Source organism: Centrocercus urophasianus, unplaced genomic scaffold, assembly GCF_019232065.1.
Source record: "Centrocercus urophasianus isolate 14NV4802_14NV808 unplaced genomic scaffold, USGS_Curo_1.0 seq_10, whole genome shotgun sequence".
NCBI classification, from domain to species: Eukaryota; Metazoa; Chordata; class Aves; order Galliformes; family Phasianidae; genus Centrocercus; species Centrocercus urophasianus.
Window position 1 is genome coordinate 94523093 of NW_024884142.1, and position 24358 is coordinate 94547450.

At 42.5% G+C, this 24358-nt stretch overlaps 3 protein-coding genes and 2 long non-coding RNA genes across 6 annotated transcripts; 2 read left to right on the forward strand and 3 right to left on the reverse strand.

The window, feature by feature from the left end:
* The first annotated feature begins 39 nt into the window (after window positions 1-39).
* Window positions 40-7994, forward strand: TRMT61B (tRNA methyltransferase 61B). 2 transcript variants are annotated; one of them, XM_042822089.1, is made up of 7 exons: window positions 40-601; window positions 682-784; window positions 2464-2654; window positions 3643-3734; window positions 4165-4403; window positions 4860-4940; window positions 5208-7994. In XM_042822089.1, the coding sequence occupies exons 1-7, from the start codon at window positions 68-70 to the stop codon at window positions 5249-5251; spliced, it is 1284 nt and encodes a 427-aa protein (XP_042678023.1). In that variant the 5' UTR covers window positions 40-67; the 3' UTR covers window positions 5252-7994. The 2 variants fall into 2 exon arrangements, with proteins under 2 accessions (XP_042678023.1, XP_042678032.1); XM_042822098.1 differs by lacking the exon at window positions 5208-7994 and having other exon boundaries at window positions 4860-5085.
* On the reverse strand, window positions 6285-10230 carry SPDYA (speedy/RINGO cell cycle regulator family member A). The gene is made up of 6 exons (XM_042822107.1): window positions 10204-10230; window positions 9645-9885; window positions 9370-9428; window positions 9031-9116; window positions 7673-7844; window positions 6285-6634 (listed from the first exon to the last, which is right to left on the reverse strand). The coding sequence occupies exons 1-6, from the start codon at window positions 10228-10230 to the stop codon at window positions 6302-6304; spliced, it is 918 nt and encodes a 305-aa protein (XP_042678041.1). The 3' UTR covers window positions 6285-6301.
* Window positions 10231-11777: 1547 nt separating this feature from the next.
* LOC122161718 lies at window positions 11778-13300 on the reverse strand. The gene is made up of 2 exons (XR_006169259.1): window positions 12958-13300; window positions 11778-12093 (listed from the first exon to the last, which is right to left on the reverse strand). It is a non-coding gene; the product is annotated as an uncharacterized LOC122161718 (long non-coding RNA).
* A 1415-nt stretch (window positions 13301-14715) lies between these two features.
* Window positions 14716-19782, reverse strand: LOC122161723. Its single transcript, XR_006169263.1, has 2 exons — window positions 19633-19782; window positions 14716-17657 (listed from the first exon to the last, which is right to left on the reverse strand). It is a non-coding gene; the product is annotated as an uncharacterized LOC122161723 (long non-coding RNA).
* Window positions 19398-24358, forward strand: EPCAM (epithelial cell adhesion molecule). The gene is made up of 9 exons (XM_042821299.1): window positions 19398-19503; window positions 19834-19938; window positions 20440-20680; window positions 20970-21035; window positions 22151-22214; window positions 22595-22696; window positions 22853-23044; window positions 23300-23341; window positions 23841-24358. The coding sequence occupies exons 1-9, from the start codon at window positions 19440-19442 to the stop codon at window positions 23880-23882; spliced, it is 918 nt and encodes a 305-aa protein (XP_042677233.1). The 5' UTR covers window positions 19398-19439; the 3' UTR covers window positions 23883-24358.

Consider the following 24358-nt stretch of genomic DNA (forward strand, 5'->3'; position numbering starts at 1 on the left):
GGGATGGCGTCATCACAGAGCGCGCCGCCTGCGGGATGGCGTCATCACAGAGCGCGTCGCTTGCGGGATGGTGGCTCCCGCCCGGCTTCTTCGGCGGGCCTTTTCCTCAGCGTCCGACGGGCGGAGGTCGAGAAGGGCGTGGGAGGCTTCGCTGTCGCCTTTGGAGAGACTGAAGCGGCTGCTGCCGCCGGAGCAGGCTGCGGCGGTGGAGCGCTGCGCGGAGCCCCGCTCCTCGGCCTCCCCGCAGGCGCCTCCCGAGGAGAAAATGGCGGCGCCGAGTGCGGCGCCCACCGCAGCGCCTTCCCCGCAGGGACCTCGCGAGGAGAAAATGGCGGCGCGCCTCAGCCCGCTCCGCGCGGGGGAGCTGGCGCTGGCGGAGCTGCGGAGGAAGCACAACGCGACGCTGAAGCTGCTGTGCCGCTTGGAGGCGGGCGCGGTGCTGAACTCGCACGGCGGGCTCCTGCCGCACCGGGACATCATTGGGCGGCTGCCCGGGCAGCTGCTGCGCTCCTCGGCCGGGGCGCGGCTGCTGCTGAGGCGGCCCTCGCTGGACGAGTACGTGCTGCTGATGCCGCGGGGACCCACCATCGCCTACCCCAAGGTACCGGCGGGACGGTCAGGGGGCCGGGGTGGGCCTCACCCTCGTTTCAAAGTAACGTGTCGTGACTTTGTCTCCCCTAGGATATCAGTGCTATGCTGATGATGATGGATGTCCACCCAGGAGACGTTGTGTTGGAGAGTGGCAGCGGGTCTGGTGCTCTGAGCTTGTTTCTGTCAAGAGCAGGTAAGGCTCTGCTCTTAGAAATGCAGTGCAATTATCAGAACTGTAGAATCACGAAAATTGAAAAGGACCCCTAAGATCATCGTGTCCAGCTACTACCCCCACCGTGCCCACTGACCACGTCCCTCAGTGCCACATCTAAGCATTTCTAGATTGCCATCAGCCCAACAATCCAGCCTACCCACATCCCGCTGTAAGGCCTTTCCATCTTCAGGCTGTTCAGTGCTTCCTTATGTTGTTTTTAAGCTGATCAAACAGTTGCAGTCAACTCTTAAAAGTTCTGCAGCACTTTTAACATTCACATATACTCTGCTGACTTAAAGGAAGCCTGTGCCTGGCCCTATGCAGGAACTATACTTTGTATTTTGAGGGTTGTTGTATAAAGAGTCACCCTCCTGAAAGGTAAGGCTTAGTTCTCATTACTGCTGGGTTTCTAGTGCACCAGAGCCTTCCTCCAGTCTCCTTCCTTTGTGACGTGAATAATGAAAATGTTGGTGTTGTTTGTTTTTTCAAGCCATGAGCTAGCCTGGTCTGACTTAGATTTCATTGCTCTAGAAGGTGGAGAGCTGTTGCACTCAGTCGAACTGTTGTGCCTTTTCACTTGTGCTTGTAAACCATTTAATGCTATTATCAACTGTCTTGGGAAGGCAATCTGGCAGAAGGCTGCTCTTCCTCTTTTTGTAGACTGCAGGTTTAGTTTCTTGCCATTTCAATTTCCTGTCCTGTTCCCTGCATGGTCAGGAGCTGGTAGCTGCAGAGGGGAATTGGCAGGTAAATGGGGCTGGGGCAGGATGTGGGCAGAGCTGCCCCTCTTGGCTGCACCCCACAGTAGTTTAGTTTTCCTGGAGTCCATCTGTTTTGTAGTTGTTTGAGGTGAAACAACCTGTTTTCTTTGCTTTTCTGAAAGGATTCACGGAATCAAATAGATGAAGAAAGGAGCCTGCTGGCTCAGAATAGCTTAAAAAGTCATGGTGAGCTGTTCCTTGTGGAAAGCTGTCTTTGCCCAATAAAAGTAGCGAGGAGTAAGAAGTTAATGGGATGGTAGTGTTGAGAAAAGAGAATCATACAAGCACAGAATAATACAGCAATGTACACACTGCTGTCTTTGCCTGGAAAGCCTGATAACACTTCCTCTATGAAGAATGTTGTGAATTGGACTCATAGTGAAGATTTCAAGATAGTAAGTTTATACTTACATAATAAGGCAATTATGGTTATAAACAGTAACCATGTATAAATCAGGAAGTACACTTGTAAAGCTTGTCCATGGGGTGAGGTCAGTGAGCAGGCCTGGGGATTTTCCTAGCCTTTGCTGAATTCTAAAGGAAAAGGTGGGGGGAGAACAGCAAACCTTTGTTTAAAAAAATAGTAATAATTTAATACCATTGCTTTCAAATCTGCTTTATGGTATCTAAGGGTAGCAAACTGCATTGCAGCTTTCGCAGCTGCTCCCTGGTAGCTGTAGCAGAAGAATCAAGGGTTCACAAGGCCGCAGGTACTCAAGTCATCTTTTCCTGCAGAGAGTTACTTTGCAGGAAGACATTACATATGTGCTTATTTCCTAAAATGAATTGGAGATTTTGAGGCACATTTCTTGTCACTTACATCGCTATCTTTTTTCTAAATTACTCAGTAGGGATGGGAAAATAGTACATCTCGTATTTTGTTGTTGTTGTTTTAAGTTGGGCACGAGGGACGTGTTATCAGCTATGAAATCAGAGATGACCATCACAACTTAGCAAAGAAGAACTACAGGCATTGGCGCACAACGTGGAAAATAGGACATATGGAGGAGTGGCCAGATAACGTGGATTTCATTCTTAAAGACATCTCAAAAGCTGCTGAGGATATGAAATCTTTAACATTTGATGCAGTAAGTCCAAATAATCCATACGTGACATAAATCAACAGTTGTTTTCTGTGTGACTTGAAAACTCAGGTGCTGTCACTTGCAGTGGGATTCCCAAATCTAACTTAACACCAGCTAGCAGATGATCCTGATTTTTTTTTTGCACCAGGTTCCATCTACATTTTCCCAAATGAAAGAATCAAGCTGCAGTAACAGAAGAATAGCAAAATCTTGTTCTTGCCTTGTAAGGACATACTTACCTGCTTTGATTTTGGAGAAATGCAGAAATTCTTGTATATGAGTAAGGCATAATATTTTAAGCATTAAATTTAAAGAAATTACACAAGCTTATTGAAAATATGAATATGTAAACACTTGGCTATCAGCTGCACAGAATACAGAATGTTTCTAAAAAGACAAACTAATTACATTAATACTCCAAATGACAACGTGGGAAAAGGGTTTAAGTGAAGAAACAGAATAGCTAGCATAAAAATACATGATCTTTAAAAACTTTAAATGCAACAGTCCACAGGAAGGATCAGATACTGCATTTCTCACTGTTTTACAATTTGAATAGACTTCTACCAAAAAGAAATAAAGGATGGGTAACTGAGACTGAAATTTTCTAAACTTTGAAACCAGCAGCAAACTACACATTTAGACCGTAGCCTGATCATTTCATCACACAGATGCATTTGAGCTTGTTAACATTTACAAACAAGATACCCAAAGGTGTTAGTAAATGCAGCTTTAATAATATTACAGAGTTTAATTAGTAGGAGGTTTAATGTTAGTACAGGACTGCCTTGCTGGTGAACACGTGACTTCCTGCAGTAATAGAAATTCAGGTGGAAATAGCATGGGCTTGTTTTTATAGATTGGGGAACTCAGGTTTCTCTAAGCTGTTCAGGAGCATTAATAAAACTGCCTTGCTGTAGCATGCATCAGTTTTCCATACATAAATGTTGTTTTTCAAGTATTGTAACAGAAAAACATAATTCTCTTGCAGATAGTTCTGGATATGCTTAACCCTCAATCTGCTCTGCCTGTTGTACACCCCAGTCTTAAAGAGGGTGGTGTGTGTGCTGTGTATTTAGCTAAGTAAGTATTTACTTCTGGCACTTCAACATTTATACAGGCATTGCCTGAAATTGTTGCTAAACCATGCTCTCCTAAAATACCCATCCAACTCTAATGGAAGTAACATATATATATATGCTTTTTTTGTTGTTGTTGCATTTTTCATTTATTTCCTTTTTTAGGAGTTGCACTCGGTATAAATCACACTTGTCTACATCCTTTGGTTCCTTCAGAACACTTACTGTGGTCACTGAGAGGTTTTAGTTAATGACATCCTCAAAATAACTATTGTGTTCAATTCAGTAGTCGAGTTGCTAGTTCCTTTATCCTAAAATGGAAGGATGTGCAAAAAACCCTAAGGTAAAGAATATGGCAAAGGCAATAGAACTAAGTCTATAATACTGATTGGAGTTCTTAAAATATTCCTTTATCCTTTGCATTTCTTCAAAAGCATCACACAGGTTATAGACCTTTTAGACAGAATACGGACATGCAGGCTCCCTTTTGCCTGTGAAAAGATCGTTGAGGTAACTCATAGAAATTGGTTGGTGCTCCCTGCTAAAATCAAGAACTGCAAATCAAGCCAAAGAGTGGAAACTCAAGAAGATATCGAGGAAGATCCTCAACAGAAAGAATGTGATGAAATCCAAACTCTGGATCAAATAGTTCTTAACGAAGGTGAAGGCGATGGTAAGAATAGTATTGTTAATAAGATTGTTAGTGCAATTTTGACAATCCAAAGATAAAAATCCGGGCTAAACAGAAAATAAATGACTGTCTGCAAATACAGAACGACTGTCCTTCCTGATTGTTTTGAAATTTTTAAATAAAATTCAGTCCTTTTGCTGAGGATCGTGATGGGCTGAAGGATTCCCTATGGAAATGCTACCCATATGCCCTGTATTCAATTTATACTGTCTTAGCAAGTAAAATATATATATATATATACCTTATATAAATATATGGCTGATATGGGGTTGTGAAATTCAGTGTAGAGCAGAGAGGTCTGAAAGTACTGATAGATGACAACAAAGCACTTTGAGAGTGGGATAAAGAAAATGAATGTGCATCGGTAGCTGCAGTCTGAGGGGTGCATGTTCTCAAACCTGTTGGAAAGAATTATACAAAAAGATGTACTTCCCACAGAGTCATTTCCTGATGATGCTGAAACACACTGCTCAGCACCTTACGTTGCGAGACCATCGCGTTGGCAGGACGCTCATTCAGGTGAGATACTTGAAAAAATGCTTTTATTGTAAATCTTAAAATATTTTCAAAAATAACAACTTCTATACTAGCACTTGACATATTACTATATCACAAAATCATGACACTTATAATAAACTAGAAATCCAATAGAAATTCTAATAAACTAATAAATAAACTAATTATAATAAACTAACTATAATAAACTAATTATAATAAACTAGAAATTCAATATTAAAAACTTGAAATTGAATACTGAAATAGTAACTAGTTTTGTTTTTCAATTAGCATTCCTCACCAAGCTGAGAAAGTTCCGACCACCACTTTCTTGATGCTGCTGCTGTTAGCTGCTAACCTGAGGTTGTATGGGAATAAAGAGTTACAAAATAGCTATGTTTTGCAAGTTTTGTAACTTCTAGGTAATTGCTGCTTTGATTTCTACTGCCTATCAGACTCCTAAATCCTACTTGCTATTTAAAGGGAAATGTTTTAACAGTCATCGTGTATGGCACGGCAGTGCAACACCAATTGTTCGGCAAAGCACAGCCTCTGTTTCTTTGTTCAGTGCATTTCATTCTTCATTCTTTGTAAACCAATCCATGGAGTTGTCTTGGTTCCAGGTATTATCTCTTCTCCTTTTGCTGGACAGGCTCTGACAGTCTACCAGAAATCAGGAGGGGGAAGAAAATTGGTAAGAAAACTTTTGAGATGCTAGTGAAGCAGCTTCCAACTTGGCTACATACCAACTGGTTGCTATTGGGTTCTGTAAGAATAGTGTTTGCACAACTGTAATGGAAACTGAAATTCACTGAACTTGTTCTTTAGATAAAAGCTGTGCTCGTTTCTAAGAAAAGATACCAGTTGTTGATAAGAATAGCTTTTTTTCCAGAAACTATGCTGAGATCTGCCATGGTGTTTATTAGCTTTGCTATGAGGTACTCAAATGGTCAAATCAGACACAGAGCTGGAACTTGAAGTTTAATTAATTGAAACTCTAACCCTTAATAAGGAAGTAATAAATAATTAATACTAAGAACACTGCAATATGTCTTTGCAGAACAGGGGCCTTAGCACAGGAAGTTTACATCTCCGGGGTTCCACTCTCAACTGTAATGAAAGATTAGACATAACTGCTCTGAGTATCAGAGGCTTCTCATGTAAAGGCCCAGGAGACAGCTTTGAGTAGTTCGCTATGTAAAGATTCTATTCTATAAAACAGTTTTTGCAATGAACTCCTATATTCTTTTCCATACATGCCCCAACTCTGAAAGAGTATCTTGCATAAATTCTGTCAAAGACAGAGCTGCACTTAAAGGAGACAGATCATCTTACCACACCAAGGATAAAGCGGTCCTTACTGTGGTTTAAAGGGAAATACAGCCTCAGTTGCCTAAACTAATTCTAAAATATTTGCTGTGTTTAACCATACCTTGGGCAGAAGCAGGAGAGTCAACTAGCATTTTTTCAATTGCAAAGGTGTCCTTCAAATCCTGGGATGAACATAACTCTTCTAAACTGCCAGCAGATGAGGAGGAAGATGACAATCCCAGTCGTACAAATCTTCCTTTGTTACCACAGACGTAACAGGGGATAGGAGAATTATTAGGTCCTCGTGGCAGAAGAATTTTATCTTTGTTGTAGTTCCTTATGGCTCCACTGTGGTACACAGAGCGTTCTCGCTGCCAGATGTAATGTGTTGGAGCAATAGCCATTACCTAGCAGAGCAACCATTCCATCAGAAGTGAAAATAACTGGCAAACATACAGCTGAGAACAAGGGATCCAATTCACATATAACAAAATTAAGACTAGAGAAGAGGTACCTTGTCTGCCTCAGTCTCACTAGTTTTGCTAACACAGGTGAGAATAAGTGGACTGGTTGTATTCAGATGTTTAAATGTGATAAGTAAAGCATCACAAATGCCAGGTTATGCTTTATTTGTTGGACTGAAGTTGTTGTCTTTTACTATTAAACATAAACTAGATGGATCTTCTGGCTCACGAAGTCATTAAACTCACAACAACCAAGTTGGTACGGTGTGCTCTGAAGCACACTCCACTCTTGCCTCATTGCTTGTATTTTTCCCATAAGCATCTCATCCCATTCCCAGAACAGATTTTCTTTTCCACCAGCTGTAGTAAACATTATGTTCTTCAAACATAGCAGGGCTTTTTCAGACAGACAGATGTCATCTGGAAAGCAAGGAATGCCTTTTACCCCCCAGTATGTTTGAAAAATGGAGGTTGTAACAACACATTAACAAAGCATGTTAAAAGCATGTCCTTTCTTTTTCGAAATAAAGTGAAAATCCATTGCCTTACCAAGTCTATTAAAGTTACATTGTTAACTTTTAAGAGAGTAAAATTTCACCTGCGGTGCTACTTAAAGGTTTCACTTTGTGTACAAACTCGGAATTTGTAAAGCAAAGATGCATACAAAAATATTTCCGCAGTGAATGACGTTTAGCAGCTAATAATATACTTTAAGCAAAATTATTTGCACAAAGCAGAAAGATTCTTGTCCTTAGAGCTTGAAACTGTAGCATAACAAAATATTCTAGTTTACCTTAAAACCATTGTTTCAAAGACTGTATTTTGAATGCAGAAGAAAAAAAACTGATGAAGGAAAAGCTCCACCTTTTCCTTCCTGTGGCTCATCTACTCACTTTAGGGAAGAAATTGTTAGCGTGGAGCTATACTGTTAATTGGTATGAATTGTAGTTTCAGCATCTACGGTATTAAAACTGTCCCTACCTCTTCACAGCAACGTCTGCTTACAATAGCCCTGTAGTCAATTCTACTCCACAGATGATCCCTTAACTTTAAGAAATCAGGAAAGAGCATTCTCCAGTTATTTCCCAGAGCCCATGGGAAAATCTCATACTTTGATTCTTCGTTCTCTTCTTCCACTGTATTTGCCAGATACCTTGAAATATATATATATGTTTGTGTCTGTTATTCAATCTCAAATTGTCATATGAATGTGAGTTCTAACACTAAGAGACATATTAGTTATTTTTCCTAATATTCTAAGGAAAAAAATTTCTAATAAAGCAGTCTTCTTTCCAGATAACAATATGTTCTCAGTCAGAAAGTTTTACATGTATCTTTTAGATAAATATAAATTTATGGTAAGCTATTATTGAAATACTTTACCCAAGAGCCTCCCAAATAAATAGGTATGTAAGAATTCATACATCCTGACAGCTTTCACCTAATTTTAGTTTAATAACCCGTACAAACCATACCTGAAAAAATTACTACTTTTAGTCTCCTCACTTGCAAGACTGCAAGTCTTCTCTCTAGTCCCAGCCCAGTGAGACCCTTTGGCCCTTTCTAGTCCTCTATCAGTTCTGGGACTGCTTTTTCTCCCATCATAGGAGCCAGACAACTTTCTCCTCCTTGATCTATGGATGTTCATGGCAAAAGAAACAGCCGCCTTTCTCCCTGCACTGGTGTGCAAATCAGAGCAGCTTCTAGTATAGGAAAAGATTACCTGTGCTCTGTAACTATGAAACAAAGTACTGAATCTGTCAGTATGCTATATTTTCTTGGCCAAATACAGAGGTATATAGGCTCAATAAAGGCTTCATCATTGCACCTCTGTTTCAAGTATTCAGGAAAGCGATTCTCAGAAATTACTTAGCTATGTTTTTACTGTTGACTCAAATCATCTTGTCAGAAACTTTATTAGTAAGTTGTGCATCATTATGAATCCTTTCAGAGCAAATGACTTGAAAGCTTGCAAAATATTAAATGGGGTCTTATAAGAGAAACATAAGACATTTCTATCTCTTATCTATCGTCCTGCATTTATTTTATTGCATATTTATTTTAATCCATACAAAGATCAGAGATTGAGAGTTCTGTAGGCAGAGGTCCATGCTATAAATTACAGTACCAATGCAAACATCCCTGCTACTCAAGTTGGAAATCAGGAAAACAACGTTCAATTTGCACTAACTATATATGATGTGAAGATCACGTTTTTTTGCTTCATATAGAACCCAAACAACTACAAACTGGTTATGATGTCTTACTGTGTATCAGAATCATCAAAAAGCAACAAGCTAATGCCAAAATTTTGTTAATAATTATTTAAGAATACTTACAGAGCAAGAAAGAAATTGAGTCTGGTATGCTCATGTATTGTGAAGTTAGCCCTCTTGAAGTAAACGAATGTCATTGCCAAAAGATACTGTTGTAAAATGTGAAGTGTTACATTCATTATTAAGCATTAATACATTATTTCAATATAACAGTACAGAAAACTCTTAGAATGTTTGTCTCACACCAAAGTGCCTTATCAACAAAGAAAGCATAAATTGGGTTTTCTCAAAGCCTCCATAAAAACGTATTAGGAAAAAAAATACAAGTGGTATTCTTACTGTAGTATCAAGTGATTAGCAGCAGACTTTCACTCAAGATAGATTAGCATTAACTACATTTACCTTGTCTGCAATTTTGCAGCAACTGTCCATCCATAGGAAGTCTTGAATTAGATCATCATCTACAACAAAGATGCTCGTCAGCAGTTCAGTTTACAAATACAGCCTCCCTGTATTTTAATTTAAGCATTAAACATACACTGGAATTTAACAACAATAAAACACGTTTAACCTAAGGCACAGCTGTTAGCATCTATATCAACAGCATCCCCAAATTTAGAAAACAGACTTGAAGAGCTTCCTACAGTTCAGTCAATCGGTATCTAATAGCGACCTACCAAAGAGTTTAAAGAAAGCTGTCATCTCCTGGCGCTGAATAACAAGGCCCGGTGGCTTTGGCTGTCCGCAGGTACCATTACGAACACGTTTCTCACAGTTTCCTAGCCTCTTTCGGGAAGAACGCCGATTCGGTCTGACCACCTTTTTCTGCTGCTGGGCTCTGATGGCGCTGGGCTTCAGGTGGGCAGCAGGAGGTGTGTCACGCACCAGGCTGTGCCACATGGTGGCGAGCCAAGGTCCCTGCAGGGAAGGACTTGGTTAACTAGAAGAACGGGCACTGAGCAGCGCTGCCGTGCTTTGTTCACACCACGCGTCTTCAGCGGAGCCGGCCTGCCCGCCGATGCTGAGATGAGCTGTATTGCTGCTGAGCCGGGCAGCTGGCTTTCCTTTAGCTCGTTTGTAACCGCAAACGCGGGGATGCCAAGAGAAGCGCGAGGAAAGCTGTCTTTCATCGGGAGAAAGCGACTTTACTCCTCCAGCAGGGCCTACGCAGAGGGGAGGCTGTCCGAGGCAGGCTCACAGCAGCCCACTGAGTAAGAACTCAGCCGACACACTTACGATAAGGCTCACGAGAGCCAGCAACATCATTCGCCTCCCGCGCAGCGAGCGCTTCAGACACACCGACCGCCTCTCGCAGCGACCCGCCCGCTCCTCAGCGAACCGCCTTTCACGCCACGCCCCAGCGCGAGACGGCGTCCTTGGCAGCCAATCGGAGCGCGGGAGGCTGCCGCTTCAGCCAATCAAGCGGCGAGGCATTCTTAACTTCCCCACCCGCCGACAGCCCTGGGCGGAGCCCGCCCAGCCAATCAGACGAGTGCACGGCTGTTGCTTGGCAGGCGGCGGTTGCGCCGCGGTGAGATGCCGCTGTCTCGCAGCGATGAGCGGAGCTGTTGCTCTTCCCTCTCTAATAAGCTGTACCCTCTATAATAAGCTATTCTGAAACCAGCTGCCTGCTGTCTAGCAACGTTGTAAAAGCATCCCTCTGTTTTAACACGACACCTTTAGCTAAAGAAACACAATACTGAAAAGACACGACTAGGCTTATCATCAAAGGAAGGCAGGGCTCCACACGAGGCCAAACTGCCTCACACCAGGAGTAGACTGGGATGCAACAGGCAGATGTCCAGATACTCCCCTTCATCCTCCTTTTCCAGCACCTCAGTATAATTTATCTCTATCCAAGGACAAGCAGATGTTCAGACTGGCCAGTGCTGAGTGAACAAATGTTGTGATTTTGGCACCTATAAATTACTAATAATAGACGTTCTACTGAGCATGCATCAGTGGAGAACGTTCAGCTAGAGAGGAAGACCACTGGATGAAGTAAAAGGCATCAGTTGGACTGGTCGTGATGCTAAAAGATGCTAAATAGTAGAAAAGACCACGGAATAGAAGACTGGGAACTTCATAAATCACTACCTGAGATAGACACGTGTATGGTAATTATCCCAAGGGCAACTGATGAATATGTGCTATCTGTGGAAACATAACCGACTCTGAGTCGGTCTCTACTGGGTACATGGTAAGAAGTTATTTAACAGGGTAAAAACAAGGAAACAAAACTTTATCAGGTTGTAGATCCTGTGTACGGTACAGAGGACCTAACCGGTTCTCAGCCTGGCATATCATTAACTACAGCGTCCAGGAGTTCGTTTAACAGTTCATCCAAGCGTATCTGAAAGAAGTCCTTAGTTCTCTGATGTGCAAGTAGCTCAGTGAACATCAGGGGGCACTGTTTCACTTAAAACAGAAACAACGCAGCACTTCTCTGCTTTCCTACATAGGCTTAATTCTGAGTCCTTCCTAAAGGAAGAGGTTAGATCAGTTGAGCTATCTTCGTCTCTACCTGTTGTTTCAGTGCTTTTCTCTATAGATAATGATTAAGATCTGTGTTTGAATTTTCACAGGATCTTATTTTTGAAAAACAAAGAAGATCGTATTCATGCACTGGAACTCAATTGTGACACAGGGTTACATAGCTACTCAGTAGCTAGGTCCAAAAAGGTGAAGGGAAGGCAGTTTACTTACTTTAAATTACAAAATAACAATTAAGGAGTTTTCAGTGAATGAGTTATTTACATATAGATTAATAAGTATGGCAGAAAAAAAAAATTGTACAGGAGGAAAACAAATGCCTTTGACATCCAGTATCCTTTTAATGGGGTTTTGTTGTTTGAGAAAGATAAAAGTCCCACTGGAAGAACACCTGGTCTATCTCTTCTCAGGAGGTCAGGAAGATGGTTCTTCTAAGTACACATCACTGTTCACAATAAAATACGCATTTTTCCAATGATAGAATTTTCTTATTGCCGAGCATGAGATGAGAGGAAAAAAAAAAAAGAACAGTTCTCTTCCTTGTAGACAGGACTCCTGGCCTTGACAGGGGAACCCAGCCTCAGTCAAACATGTTGTAGATGAAATGAAACATGCAGGATGAGAACTCCGTTCCTAAAGACATGTAGGGAAATGCAAGCATTCATCTCAAAATGAAACCCTGGACATATTTCTTTTAAAATATACGCTGTAGTAAAGCACGTGAGTGTCAGAAAATTTAAAAAGAAACAGATACACGACCTGAATCCACATCTCTCACTGGTAACCTTTTTCTTTATGTGGGAAGGGAGAGTAAGGATTTAGAGGAGTTGCATGAAATAGCACATCACTGCAGCACTTGAGTTCCTGGACTAGGGCCACACACGTAACAGCCTGAATATGGCTTACTGTTTGGTGCTCTAACCAGCAGCTAACGATGTGAGAAAGGAGCCTTCATGATAAATCCCTGCTGTCAACAAATGCTACCGTGTGATTAAAATTAAAATGCTCTAGTGCCACTTAAGTGTATGTCAGTGATGGATGGATGGACACGGAAATTGTTGTCTGCTTTGTTTACCTGAAAAGAACTTCTAAGCATTCATCAGGGTTTTCTAATACATAAGGCCAAGAATAGCTCTGGTTGCTCTTGAGAACTGAGAAATTCAGAAACTATATTTAAAAAATCATTTAGAAATAAGGCAGTGAGTAAGAAATGTACTGCCTAGACTAAAACAACAAATGGCAGAAGAATGTCAAGGTCACCAGCAAATCCAGTGCATGTCTAAACACGCAGCTTCTGAACAGCCAGGTGCTCCATAACAGCACATCTAGATTAAATACTGGGGACATAAGTCTGAACTTGCTGTTCACTTCTACTTCTATAATAGATGGATATATCCTGTATGAACCTAACCCACTCAAATCAGTGGAAGCATTTAAGATTTATTTTAAGAATTGGCTCTTCTGTGCTGGTTATAAAATGAAACAAAATAGTCTTACCTCAAGAGTTCCAATTAATTGCCAAAATAAACAGGTGAGACTATGCTAGGTCTTCACCATCGTGTCACAGCAAAGCTAATGAGGAACCAACGCTGTGTCTCTCAACATCAGCAGCTCCCACCTCTTAAGTGCGTGTTTGCTTTAAGGGGAAAGGACGTGAGGTGTGCAGTACTCTATATAGTGATTTTTTTTTAACCTCCTGATGTCTCTCACAACATTTTAACTTTTAGCAGCCACTGGAAGTTGGGTATTTGCATGTTAGTGAGCAGTTAATAAGCATGGGTATTCATTACCCAGTTGCGCTCTTGCAGTTTCTTCATCCTGTATTGTGCAAAGAGCCCTAATGAACCAGACAGCTCTGTGCTGCCATGACCCACAGCCATTTCTTCCAGCTGCAGAGCAGCAGGCTTCCCAAGACACAGGTGCAGGAGCAAGGAGCAGGTGTGTTGACCAAGCCCCAGAGCTCCCAGCATATTGCGCATGTGGAGACTACCCACATTTGCAGTGGAAAATGTAAACACTTCGGTCTGTAGGTATTCCCTCTTTCCTCTCAGGAACAACAAGCAAACACCAGGCTTCAAAGATCCTACCAATGAAAACATAGCTGAAGCAATACAACTTCCAGAGCTTTTACTTAAAATAAAACGTTTATATAAAATCACGCCAGCTGAAAATTTCCCATTCACGTCTAGTGAACAGCAACACGCATGCACAGTCTCATTAATGTTGATATATATGTGCACCGTAATACACAATATTGTGGCACATATGGGCAACTTACTATCCAGTAAATAAATCTATCTTTTTTATCTAGGGAAATAATACACATAACAAGTTTGGTGCCTTCAAAACAATGCCCTAGTATTTTTCTGAAGGAGAATTTGCCATTACTTGAACTAACAGCCGGCTGCGTGGATGAGGAATAGGCAAGTGCCTTCAGACTCTAGTTAGCTGGCTTATGATTCTGTAGTTGGGCAAACTGTAAATCTTTCTGATCTCATGCCCCATTCCTAAGTTCAGCTTTAACTCACGGTTTACTGTTGCATAATTCAGATCGCAAACTCTTTCAAACACAAGGTATCTATTTATACTGTTTTTATGCTGCTGATCACAACTGAATCTTTGTCTATGACCACAGCCCCTGTAATACGAAACAATAGTGGTAATTAAGAGAGTATAATTTCTCTATTGTCAAGAGACTTTATTTTGACAGCAGGGCACTCAGAAGACTATGACAGGATTAACCAACAATAAGGCAGCAGTAATTTCCAAAGTAAGGAAAGACATGTTTTCAGATGCAAGTATTTTGTCTCCTATCCTCCCAATGCTGTGATGAAAGAAACAGCTCCAAGTTCAGTAGCAGAAAGGCAAAACTTAAAAGACTAAAAACAGGTGAATTACATTGTGAGCTGGAGAGCCTCAACATGTGTTTTTTTCACTGCCATCCAATGGTCCAAGCTCCAAAGGGTTAAACGAGACTTGCCACAGTTTGTTAAACATTGAATGCCCCTCCCAAGAAGCAATGGGCTCTATAATTACCCCCCTGTGCCAGGTCAAAAAGCTCTGGTTTGCTTGAGATCAGCAATCACAAGTTGTAAAAGTTTTTTTTCCCTCAGAACCTGAAGCAATAAAATTACTAACAAGGGCTGTAAATTAAAGTGCAAAGGAAAACAGATGGACTTTGGTAGCAGCTAGTGCTAACCGAAACAGAAATAAGTAAATAAATAAATAAATACAGACTAAAGTAGGAAAGGAAAGGTGTTTCAACACAAAAGCCATTTATTTCAGTTTCACCACACAGTGTGAGCTATGGCACACCTAACTTCTTTACCCCTGCTCTGTGAGGCTCACGGTGCTTTGCTCAGTGATGTTTGTGGGCTTAGATTTTTCTGCTCGTCTCATCGCTCTATTTGTTCACCTTTGCTTTGGGTATGACTACACATACGTGTTGCAATGAGGCAAGACTGGGTGGGGATTTACAGCAGGTTCGCCGCTCCATGGAAACTGCCTGTGTGCTTGCTGTGACCCTGTTCTCTTTGAGGAATAGATGTCTTCTGCATACTGCCAGGTCCAACTCTGTTCATAGGCTGCTACTGTGCATTAGCTGACTGACAAGCCACAAATCTACTCTAGCTTGTCTTGTAGTGACCTGTGCACGCTCAATCCAACACAAGGAGATTTAATGGCAGACACCTCCAGGTCACAAGGGAAGTACTGCCACCATACTGAGAAACAGGACAGCTATCTGCCCGTATAACCACCTGTTTTGAATATGCTTGCCTCCCAGCTACAAAGTAGTCTGGATATAGACTTACTCCAGTTTTTACTTCTCATGCTGTGCATTTTAAGCAGCTTTGAATGCTGACAACAGATGTTCTAAATACTCTGTAGGTATAAGAGTCATGAAGATGCGTTTCCAGGGCAGTAAAGTGAGGAATGATGAGTCAGTTAGTGACCCCACCCACTGGGGCTAAGACCAAGCCCTAGAAGAAAGGTGAGGATGCCATGATGTATCAGACAGGTTGGTTTCTATAATCCTCAAAGATGCAAATAGAACACACGTTAATTACATGAGCATTTCTCTCCTGTGGTTGCACCCCGTCTAGTTTTAAGAACCTCTGAACCAACAGCTGTTTGCTTCAGACACTCTTACTTTCAGCCAAAGGTTTGCAGCTTGATGGAGTACCAAGCTGCGAGCTTCTAAGATGAGGACAGGCTTTTGAGTGTTGCCATTGCCTCTGATCTAATTTCCATCTCCAGTGTGCACAACAATTCCAGCAAAACAAACAAATACTGTTACTTTTATAAACTTTCAGTATTCAAAACTATCTGGAAACAAGGCAAAAATAAACACAATAGTACTTGACTGTATGTAACACTGCTCAAAAATAAGTCAGTGAGCAGAAGCACGCATTGGTTTGTGAAGGTCTGGCATGTTCAGAAACATATAGTGAACAAGACACTATATGTAATTTTTCAGTTTTGTCTCTTCTTATGGTCCTTTCAAGGCTTCATTTTGTGTAGACAATAGAGTCTGCAATAAAAAATAAATAAAAATAAACATAAAAATAAAGATAAAAATAACATTATACAAATATCCTAATAGGAAGTGTCTGAGTTTACAAAAAACTTGTCACTGGAGTGCAGAACTGTTCCTGTTTGTTCATAACTTCGTCAGACCTAACCAATCATCACACATTTTCCAACATCGTTCATTTTGTGGGCAAACAGCAGTAGCACTGTCTTTTGTGCTTTGGCATAATACAGGGCCTATTTGTTAGGGACAAACCTTTGGTCATCCTCAGGAGAGCACGCCCAAAACTGGCCAGATTTGAAGCCTCTAAAAAAATCTCAGTTAGAGCTAGATTGCCAAATACTCCAGCGAAACCTGTCATCCTCTCCCCACTCATCTCTCCATCTGTTGACCACAATTCATGTCACAGCCCCACCTTCAGCATTTCCTGGTGCTTCAGGAGTGACTCACAGATTCTTGCAACTTTCCCTGAAAGCAGATTTTGGCCATTTACTGTGTCTGTGGAGTGTCACAAGCCCATTCATCCAAATCACGTGGTAAAGACCCAGGCTGTGTCCCATTATCACCCCAATTCCTACTGGCTTCTGAAAGAACTGGATTTATCTCCTCAGACCTGATCCACAGTTCACTGACATCAATGGAAAATCTCCCACTGGCCTCCACAGCTCTTGAAGTTTAGCTGGGAAGTGAACTAACTTTAGTCTCTAAGCAGGTCTGGAGATATAAATTACATAAATGATCAGATATGAAGCTGATCATGTAAGTTTGTCAAAGATGGGTTTACATGTTCCCCTGAGCCTAGTGATCAAAACATTTTTGATGCATGATAGAACCAGTAATGTGTTTGTAGCATTTAAACTGTAGTAAGTCTGAGCTATAATTATGCTTTAATAAGTGTAAACCACAACTAGCCTACACTGCACTGCTTCATAAGCATTCAGCTATTTGATAAGAAGAGGTATCTCCAACTGCTGATGAAACTGTCCTATTTGTAAGCAGTGAGCAAGACCCTACCTTGAGAGCTGTACAGTGAGGAACGTTTATTTAGGACAGACATTGAATAATGTAATGTATTTCCCACCTTCTCTCCAGACACTGACTGGGATGTCCCTGTAATTAAGGAATTTCAATACTCATGCTGTTTTACCATTTTAACCACATGCCTGATCCACTGGCTTGGATTCTATGGAGAAGCTTCCTCAAAATAAACTGGAAAGAGACTAAAATTCATGCTGTTGAGAATAGTCTTTCATTCCCAAAGCTTTGCTGTGGAACAACATCATGGAGAGCAATTCCCTCTGTTTCTAAGATACTGAGCAATGTCGATATATATAAACAACTTCATTCTATGTGGAAAGCTGAGGAAATAAAGATAATGAAATCTGCATTCATTCTGCAAACTGGGGCGAAATCAAATGCTGTTCTACAGAAAGCAATGCAGTGCACCTATCTTTTCACTGCAGTTACAGTAGGGCTTCCTACTGCTGACAGTTGAGCGAGGATGAAATGAATCACCCGAAAAGGCCAAAATTCACTGAATTGGGCTTCCTCAGGCCACACAAATATCCTAAGTCTGTTCCATCTTCAGAGACTGAAGGTGGTGCCGTTGTACACTGACAGCAAAGACCCGTCCAGAGTTTGGAGGCAGTTTGGAGGCTGTGGAACTCTTCATTTTGGGGAAAAAAGAAAAAAAGAAAAAAAAAAAAAAAAGGAAATGAACAACAATAAATTTAAATACAAAGTGAGGTTTACAATCAAATGGGCTTTCCTGAGCCTACTGACCCTGCCCATCTTTAAGCAGAATGACATCATCTGACAGCAACACTGCGAAAAGTCTATGCCTGAGATTTTCCAATCTTTCCAAGATTTCCCTTTGCTAATGTGATGCTGTTAATTCAAGTCTCTTAAAACTAGACCAGAAGACTGTTATTAAGCCACTCAAACCTGCAAGAAAAATCAAGAAAATTCTGGAAGAGTCTCAAGCAGGCTCAAGCCCCTGAGAACACTCATTTAACTGAGACCCATAGGAGACAGCTCCTCTTTGATTTCAGCAGAGCCCTTTAGACCATAGTGAATACAAAACCCAAGATGCAGCACAAACACAGCTGTGCAGAAACAGATCGAGAAGACAGCTACCCTGTGCTTACTTTTCAGAACACACAAAGGTTCTAAACAGTTTCATTAACCAAGATCTGCACCTAAAAAGGAGTGGCGACATGTTTGTATTGTACAGCCAATGTAAATACAGGCAAGAGGAAGTTTCGACTGTCTTTGGAAATTTCATTGATTTCTCACAAATGCAGCACGTCATTCTGGTTTTCTCTTTCACTAAAACCACTTAGTTTCCAAGACACTGCTATATCTTCCTGAAAGATCCAGGTATTTGCTTGTTTTTAATCGAAGAAACAAATACATTAAAAAAAAATAATCAGAAACTATTTTTGGTATCCCTTGCCAACCTTTTGTCTTATGCTTTGACATCACTGTCACAGTTTGGAAAGCCATTCTAAAAACAGCAGCAAGCTTTCCTGCCTGACTTCCTCTCCTTTTACTCTACTGACCGTTTTGTGTTCTGTGAAGCAGACTGCATTTTTGGGATGAGGAAAGTGCATACCCTGGTGCCAGAGCAACACCTTCCAGAGCAGGCCTAAAGCACAGCGGCCTAGCATGGAGTTTACCACACTGCTTTTGAAATACATGTAAAGAAGAAGAACCTTAAGAAAGTGTACCCTGTGTGCACTGGTGATCTAGTTGGTTTTTTTCTGTTTGGTTGTTTTTCCCGAGGGATTATCATTATTTCTGTTAAAGAGTTCAGTGTTTATGGAAAAGTATACTGAATTTGAGCAACGTCAATCCTCAACTCCTCAGCCTGCAACAGCACGACCACAGAGACCCCGAACACCCATGAGTGCTGACAATAGGGCAGGGCAGGGCAGAGCAGGGCAGGGCACGACGGCCATGAGAGGAGGCAAACCCAGTGGCGGTGCGCAGACCCGAATCCCAGTGACTCGCTCTGCCGGCAGCAGGGACACCATCCCCTTCCGACACCCCAGAGCCGCACAATTTCACCCCTTCTTCCTCAGCACCGACCGCGCCTCAGGGCGCTCCCACCACGCATCCCAGCTTGTTTCCCTGCTGGGCCGCCGGAAGAGGCTATATTTGGGCCGGGGAAGGGAAGGTAGGTGAGATCGGGTCCGCCCTGCTCTCTCCAGTTTCGCCTAGGTGCGGGGGGAGGAGGAGGCGGTGGTTTAACTGCCCTCGCAGTCCGAGAGGCGGTGCCGCCGCCCCCCGCCCGTCCCAGGTGTAACCGGAGCCGGCAGGGCGCGGCGCACCACCACCTGCCCGACCTGTCGGGCGGCTCACACCGGGTCCCGCCGCGCACGCAGCGCTCGCTCTCCCCGGCCCGCTCCTCGGAAGCCTTTCCCCGGCCCCTCCGTGCCGCGAAGCCATGGAGCTGCTCCGCGGGGCCGCGCTCCTGCTGCTGCTCTGCGCCGCTGCCTGCGCTCAGGACTGTGAGTGCCCGCGTTCCTCCGCACCGCGACCCCTCGCTCCCCGCGGAGCGGCTCCTGCGGCGCCACAAAATGGCGCCCCCTCTCCGCTGGCCCGAGGGCGGCGGTGCCCGGCGGCCGCGCTTCTCTCACCCGTTGGTGGCTACGGCTGCCGCGCCGTCCTTGGAGCGGCCCGGCTTCAATGGGTGGGCGGTGGGCGGGAGGGTCCTGGGGGGAGCGGTGCTTCGGGAAGGGAGCCGTCGCGCTTCAGGGACCGAGGGGCGGCTGCTCGGCCCTTCCCTCTGCCGCCTCGCCCTAGGGAGCGCCGTGCTTATGGCCGCGCGTCTCTTGCAGCGTGCACCTGCACAATGAACAAGCGCGTCACCAACTGCAGGCTGGTCGACGGCGTCTGCAACTGCAACTCCATCGGCTCCAGTGTGTCCGTCAGCTGCGAGACCCGTGAGTAAAGCCCGCTGCTTTGAACCCCCCGGCTGCGCTCAAGCGGAGATGTGAAAACGGGCGGTGAGCTCCTGGCGGAGATAACGATAGAGAGGGAAGGAAGGGCTCTCCCAGGCCTCCCACGCCAACCAGCTGGCGACGGAGCCTTTCTGATTCCGACCGTGTGACTTGTGTGGATGCTCTTTAACAGTTCATCCCTAATGGCAGGGGTGTCTCAAAGACTAATTCTTGGCTTCCTTCGAAGTAATCATCCCGACTTCCCCCTCAAACCTAGAGCTTCTGTACCAAAACCTTACTCTTAGTTTGAGGTAGCCTAGAGCTCTTAAGCGCTTGCTTTCAGATCCCCCTGCTGTGTTGATGTTGTGCACACCTACATCTTGGGTGCCTGCTCTTCCTTGTAATGGCGTCGGGTGCCGTCACGTCTGTTGTAACCTTGTGCTTTCCCAGCCTGAGTTCTGAACGCTCCTGTTGTGTAATGTGACTTTCTGCTGGTTATTTTAGTGACTTCCAAATGCCTGTTGATGAAAGCTGAAATGGCAAACACGAAATCAGGCCGCCGTGAGAAACCCAAAGGTGCGCTTCAAGATACTGATGGTCTGTACGATCCTGAATGTGAAAATAATGGTGTCTTCAAGGCAAAGCAGTGCAATGGAACCACCTGCTGGTGTGTGAACACAGCTGGTGTCAGAAGAACCGACAAGCATGACACAGACCTGAAATGCAATCAATTAGTCAGGACGATGTAAGTCTTCTCAATAGGGTGTGCTGTAACCTGAAAACCTTCCTGTGTTTGGATCAGCCTTATGGGGTTTGTCGGTATGAATAATGCCCTAGGACTGAACATGGAGCAATAAGTACTTGTCACTTTTTCCTTTGAAAATAATGGGGAAGAGGGAAGATGTTTGGTGTTGTTCTTTTTTTTTCCTCAGTGCGTTTTTTTTTTTTTCCCTCTCATGGGATTAGAAACAGTAGCATGCACTTTACGTGTGTGTATTTTTAAGAATATTAACTGTATTTACATCTTACTTCAGGTGGATCATCATTGAAATGAAGCATGCTGAGAGAAAAACTCCTCTGAACGCAGAGACGTTAACAAAGTAAGTGATGATTGGAAGGTCTTGCGAAAATATCTGCATGTACTATCAGATACCTAATGTACTTCTAAACAACTGCGTGCTTAAAAGCATTGTCAAATGTGTGAGCTCATTTGTTTATGAGACATCTTGGATGTGACTTATGAAGGTCCTTAAAACTTCTTTTGCAATGGAAATTGATCTTATTTTGGAAACTGATTGCTCCTGGTAGAGGAAGAAGTAGAATATAGGTAATAAGGAGAAACTGGCAAAAAATTAAACTGGCAAAGATGAGGGAGGAACTGTGAAGAAGAAGCAGGAGACAAAACAGGTTAGCTGTATTTTTGGCTGAAGTAAAATCCTACCTTTTTGTCAAAGGTCGTAAGGCAAGAAAAGTGTTTGTAGCTGTGAAGTTTATTTTGCTTATTTTCTTGGGAAAAAAAAAAAAATCCTACTGTATAGCTCCTCTTCCTCTGAATTCTCTGTTAGGTCGACTGTTAGGTCTTCTGCTTTTTGCCAGTACAGTAATTCTTTATTTTTCCATAAGTGCAACTTCACTTTTGGGAATCAACAGAACTCTGCTATGCTGGGTCTGGCTGTGTTGGAGTTAACTTTTTTTCAAAGCAGAAGTGACCGAAACTGTACTGATAAGCACCAGTGTTTGAGCTGTTGCTGATCAGTGCTTACATACTGTCAAGGTCTTTGTCTCTCTCTGCTGCCATGGTGAGTAGACTGGGGATGGGCAGGTGACACATCTGAGGCAGCTGACCTGGATTCACCAGAGATACCTCAGATCGTAAAATGTCACACTTGGCAATAAATCGGGGTTGGGGGGGAGTGGTTCCAGAGTAGCCACTGCTTGGACACTGCCTGGGGATTTTTTGTTTTTTCCTCCCACCGCTTCATTTAGTAAACTATCATGACCCATAAAGGATTTTTTCTTACTACCTTGCCTTCTCTCCCATGCTGCTAGCAGGGAGAAAGTGAAAGTCTGGGCTGGAGCTTACCTGCTATCTAGGGTCAGCTTTTCGCAAACTGCAGGAGGAAAAAACGTTACTAGTCTTTCCTACTTTGGAAAAATAGTTGTGTATAATTGTACTTTGCTTTTTACAACGGTTATGGTTTTAATATCCTTGCAGATTTCTTAAGGATACAATTACCAGTCGTTACATGTTGGATGGACGCTACATAGCTGGTGTTATGGTAAGAAGCACATAAGTTTTAGTGAAATAGGAATGTTGATTACTTTGAAAACGTGAATGTGCTACAGTATGTTACCATAGGCTTTCAAAATAATATTGCTTACTGAGCACTAGTGAGTAGCTGTATCTGAAATTAAATATTGGAAAGTTGCATGTCTGTCTGCTTAGTCTATATATGAATTATTTTTCACTAGAACATGGAATTTGAATTATACTACAAGAACTTTGCTTGAGAAATACCATAAAGTTGATTTAGAATGTGATCTCACAAGTTGGATCACATTCTGTAATACTTTGCTGTGTATTTAATAGTTGGATCTAAATTAGTCATTTTTTAATGGTGTGTGTTTTATTGTTTTTTTTTTTTCTTTTATATTCCAGTATGAAAATCCCTCTATTACTATTGATTTGAAGCAAAATTCCTCAGATAAATCCTCTGGGGATGTGGATATAGCTGATGTGGCCTACTACTTTGAAAAAGATGTAAGTGTCATGGGTAAAGTTTGAAAGACTAAGTGTGTATTGCATTATGTTCAGTAGCCTTACTGTGTGCTGGCTAATGCAAGGTAAATTGTTGGAATGCCTGTGTGATGTCTATTGCCAGCTGAACAAGCAAGTCTCTTTTACTGTCTGCCCTAGGTAAAAGGTGATCCCATCTTTCTTAACGCGCTGAACATGAGTATCGATAACGAAGCGCTGACTTTTGAGAACATGATGGTCTACTATGTTGATGAAGTACCACCGGAGTTTTCCATGAAGTCTCTGACTGCTGGCGTTATTGCTGTCATTGTTATCGTAGTACTTGCAGTAGTTGCTGGAATTATTGCTCTGGTAAGTTCTAAAAAGCTGCCACAATAGTAGTGAAATTTGGGAGATAATGCACCAGGGTAATGGGACTCTCAATAGGTTTTCCTTTGTAAACTATAATGCTAGATATTGTTTTTGAGACTGGGGAGTAGAGAAGAGGTGATGGGATGCACCATTATGACACAAGGGTGTTGTATGGAAAGTGAAGGGTTGGAAAAAAGCACATTTAGGTCTTCACTTAAAATTAAACTTGACAATTAACCTGTCCTTTCCTTACAGGTTGTCTCAAGAAGGAGGAAAGGGAAGTACGTGAAAGCAGAGGTAATTTTTGTTGATGCTGTCTGGGGAAATTGAACAGGTTAGCTAGAATCCAAATTTGATCAGGAGTTCTGGTGTAGGTTAAAAGCTTGCATTAGGTGCTGCAGGTAATTTTAAGTATGAAGAATAAAAGAGTGTAAAAGCACTGAAACTCTGTAACCGCTCTTTCATCCCTGTAGTCGACCGTGTATTTTCTGCAGTAGCTTCAGAGGCAATTGGCGATTTGCATTTCCTAGGATTTAGGCGGGTGGCGGTACTGGAGTCAAGTACCGTTTTGCATATCTATAGCAAAGGCTGTGCAATCCACAGGAAGCACTGGTAGTCCTGTTCTATTACAAACATCATTGCTTGAGGTATTTGCATGAGCCTTGCAGTTCCCACTGAATGGAATGATGCCATTGTATGTTGCTGCAGCTCCAAGTGCAGAGTGTTTATATAGGAATCCAAATGTTGTAACTGAATAGTCAAGCTGACAGTGCTCTCTTTCCCCACTCACCCCCAGATGAAGGAAATGAATGAAATGCATAGAGGACTGAACGCATAACTGAAATCAGCTGAAGACAGAGTGTGACTCAGATGAGGAAACGACAGAAAGATGGGAGGCATGGATCTTAACTCTTGGAAGATTCTTTCTGAAGGGGAGTCAGTTGTGCTCGCTTAATCGCTGTTAAAACAAAGCCTAGACCAAAACGAAGCCTAGACCGGCAGCCATGATCCTTCTTTTGTTATCTGTTGAGAGTTAAACGCCCTATTTTTACTCTAGTCCAACTATCACTCCCTGATTTTTGTAATGAGATATGCTGACAACTGCTGCTACTAGGCTTCCGGAGCATAAATGTTTAAATAGTTCTTTTAGTCCTGTGGGAGGTTTTTTTAAAAATGATGATCTTTATAGCCATGTCGTAATGACAGTTTGGCTCATGTATAATGAAACATGGCTTTGTTTTTATGGCAATTTGTACATATTTGAACTAGCTGTAACTTTTTTTTATGACAAAACAATAAAACTTTTGAAACGGG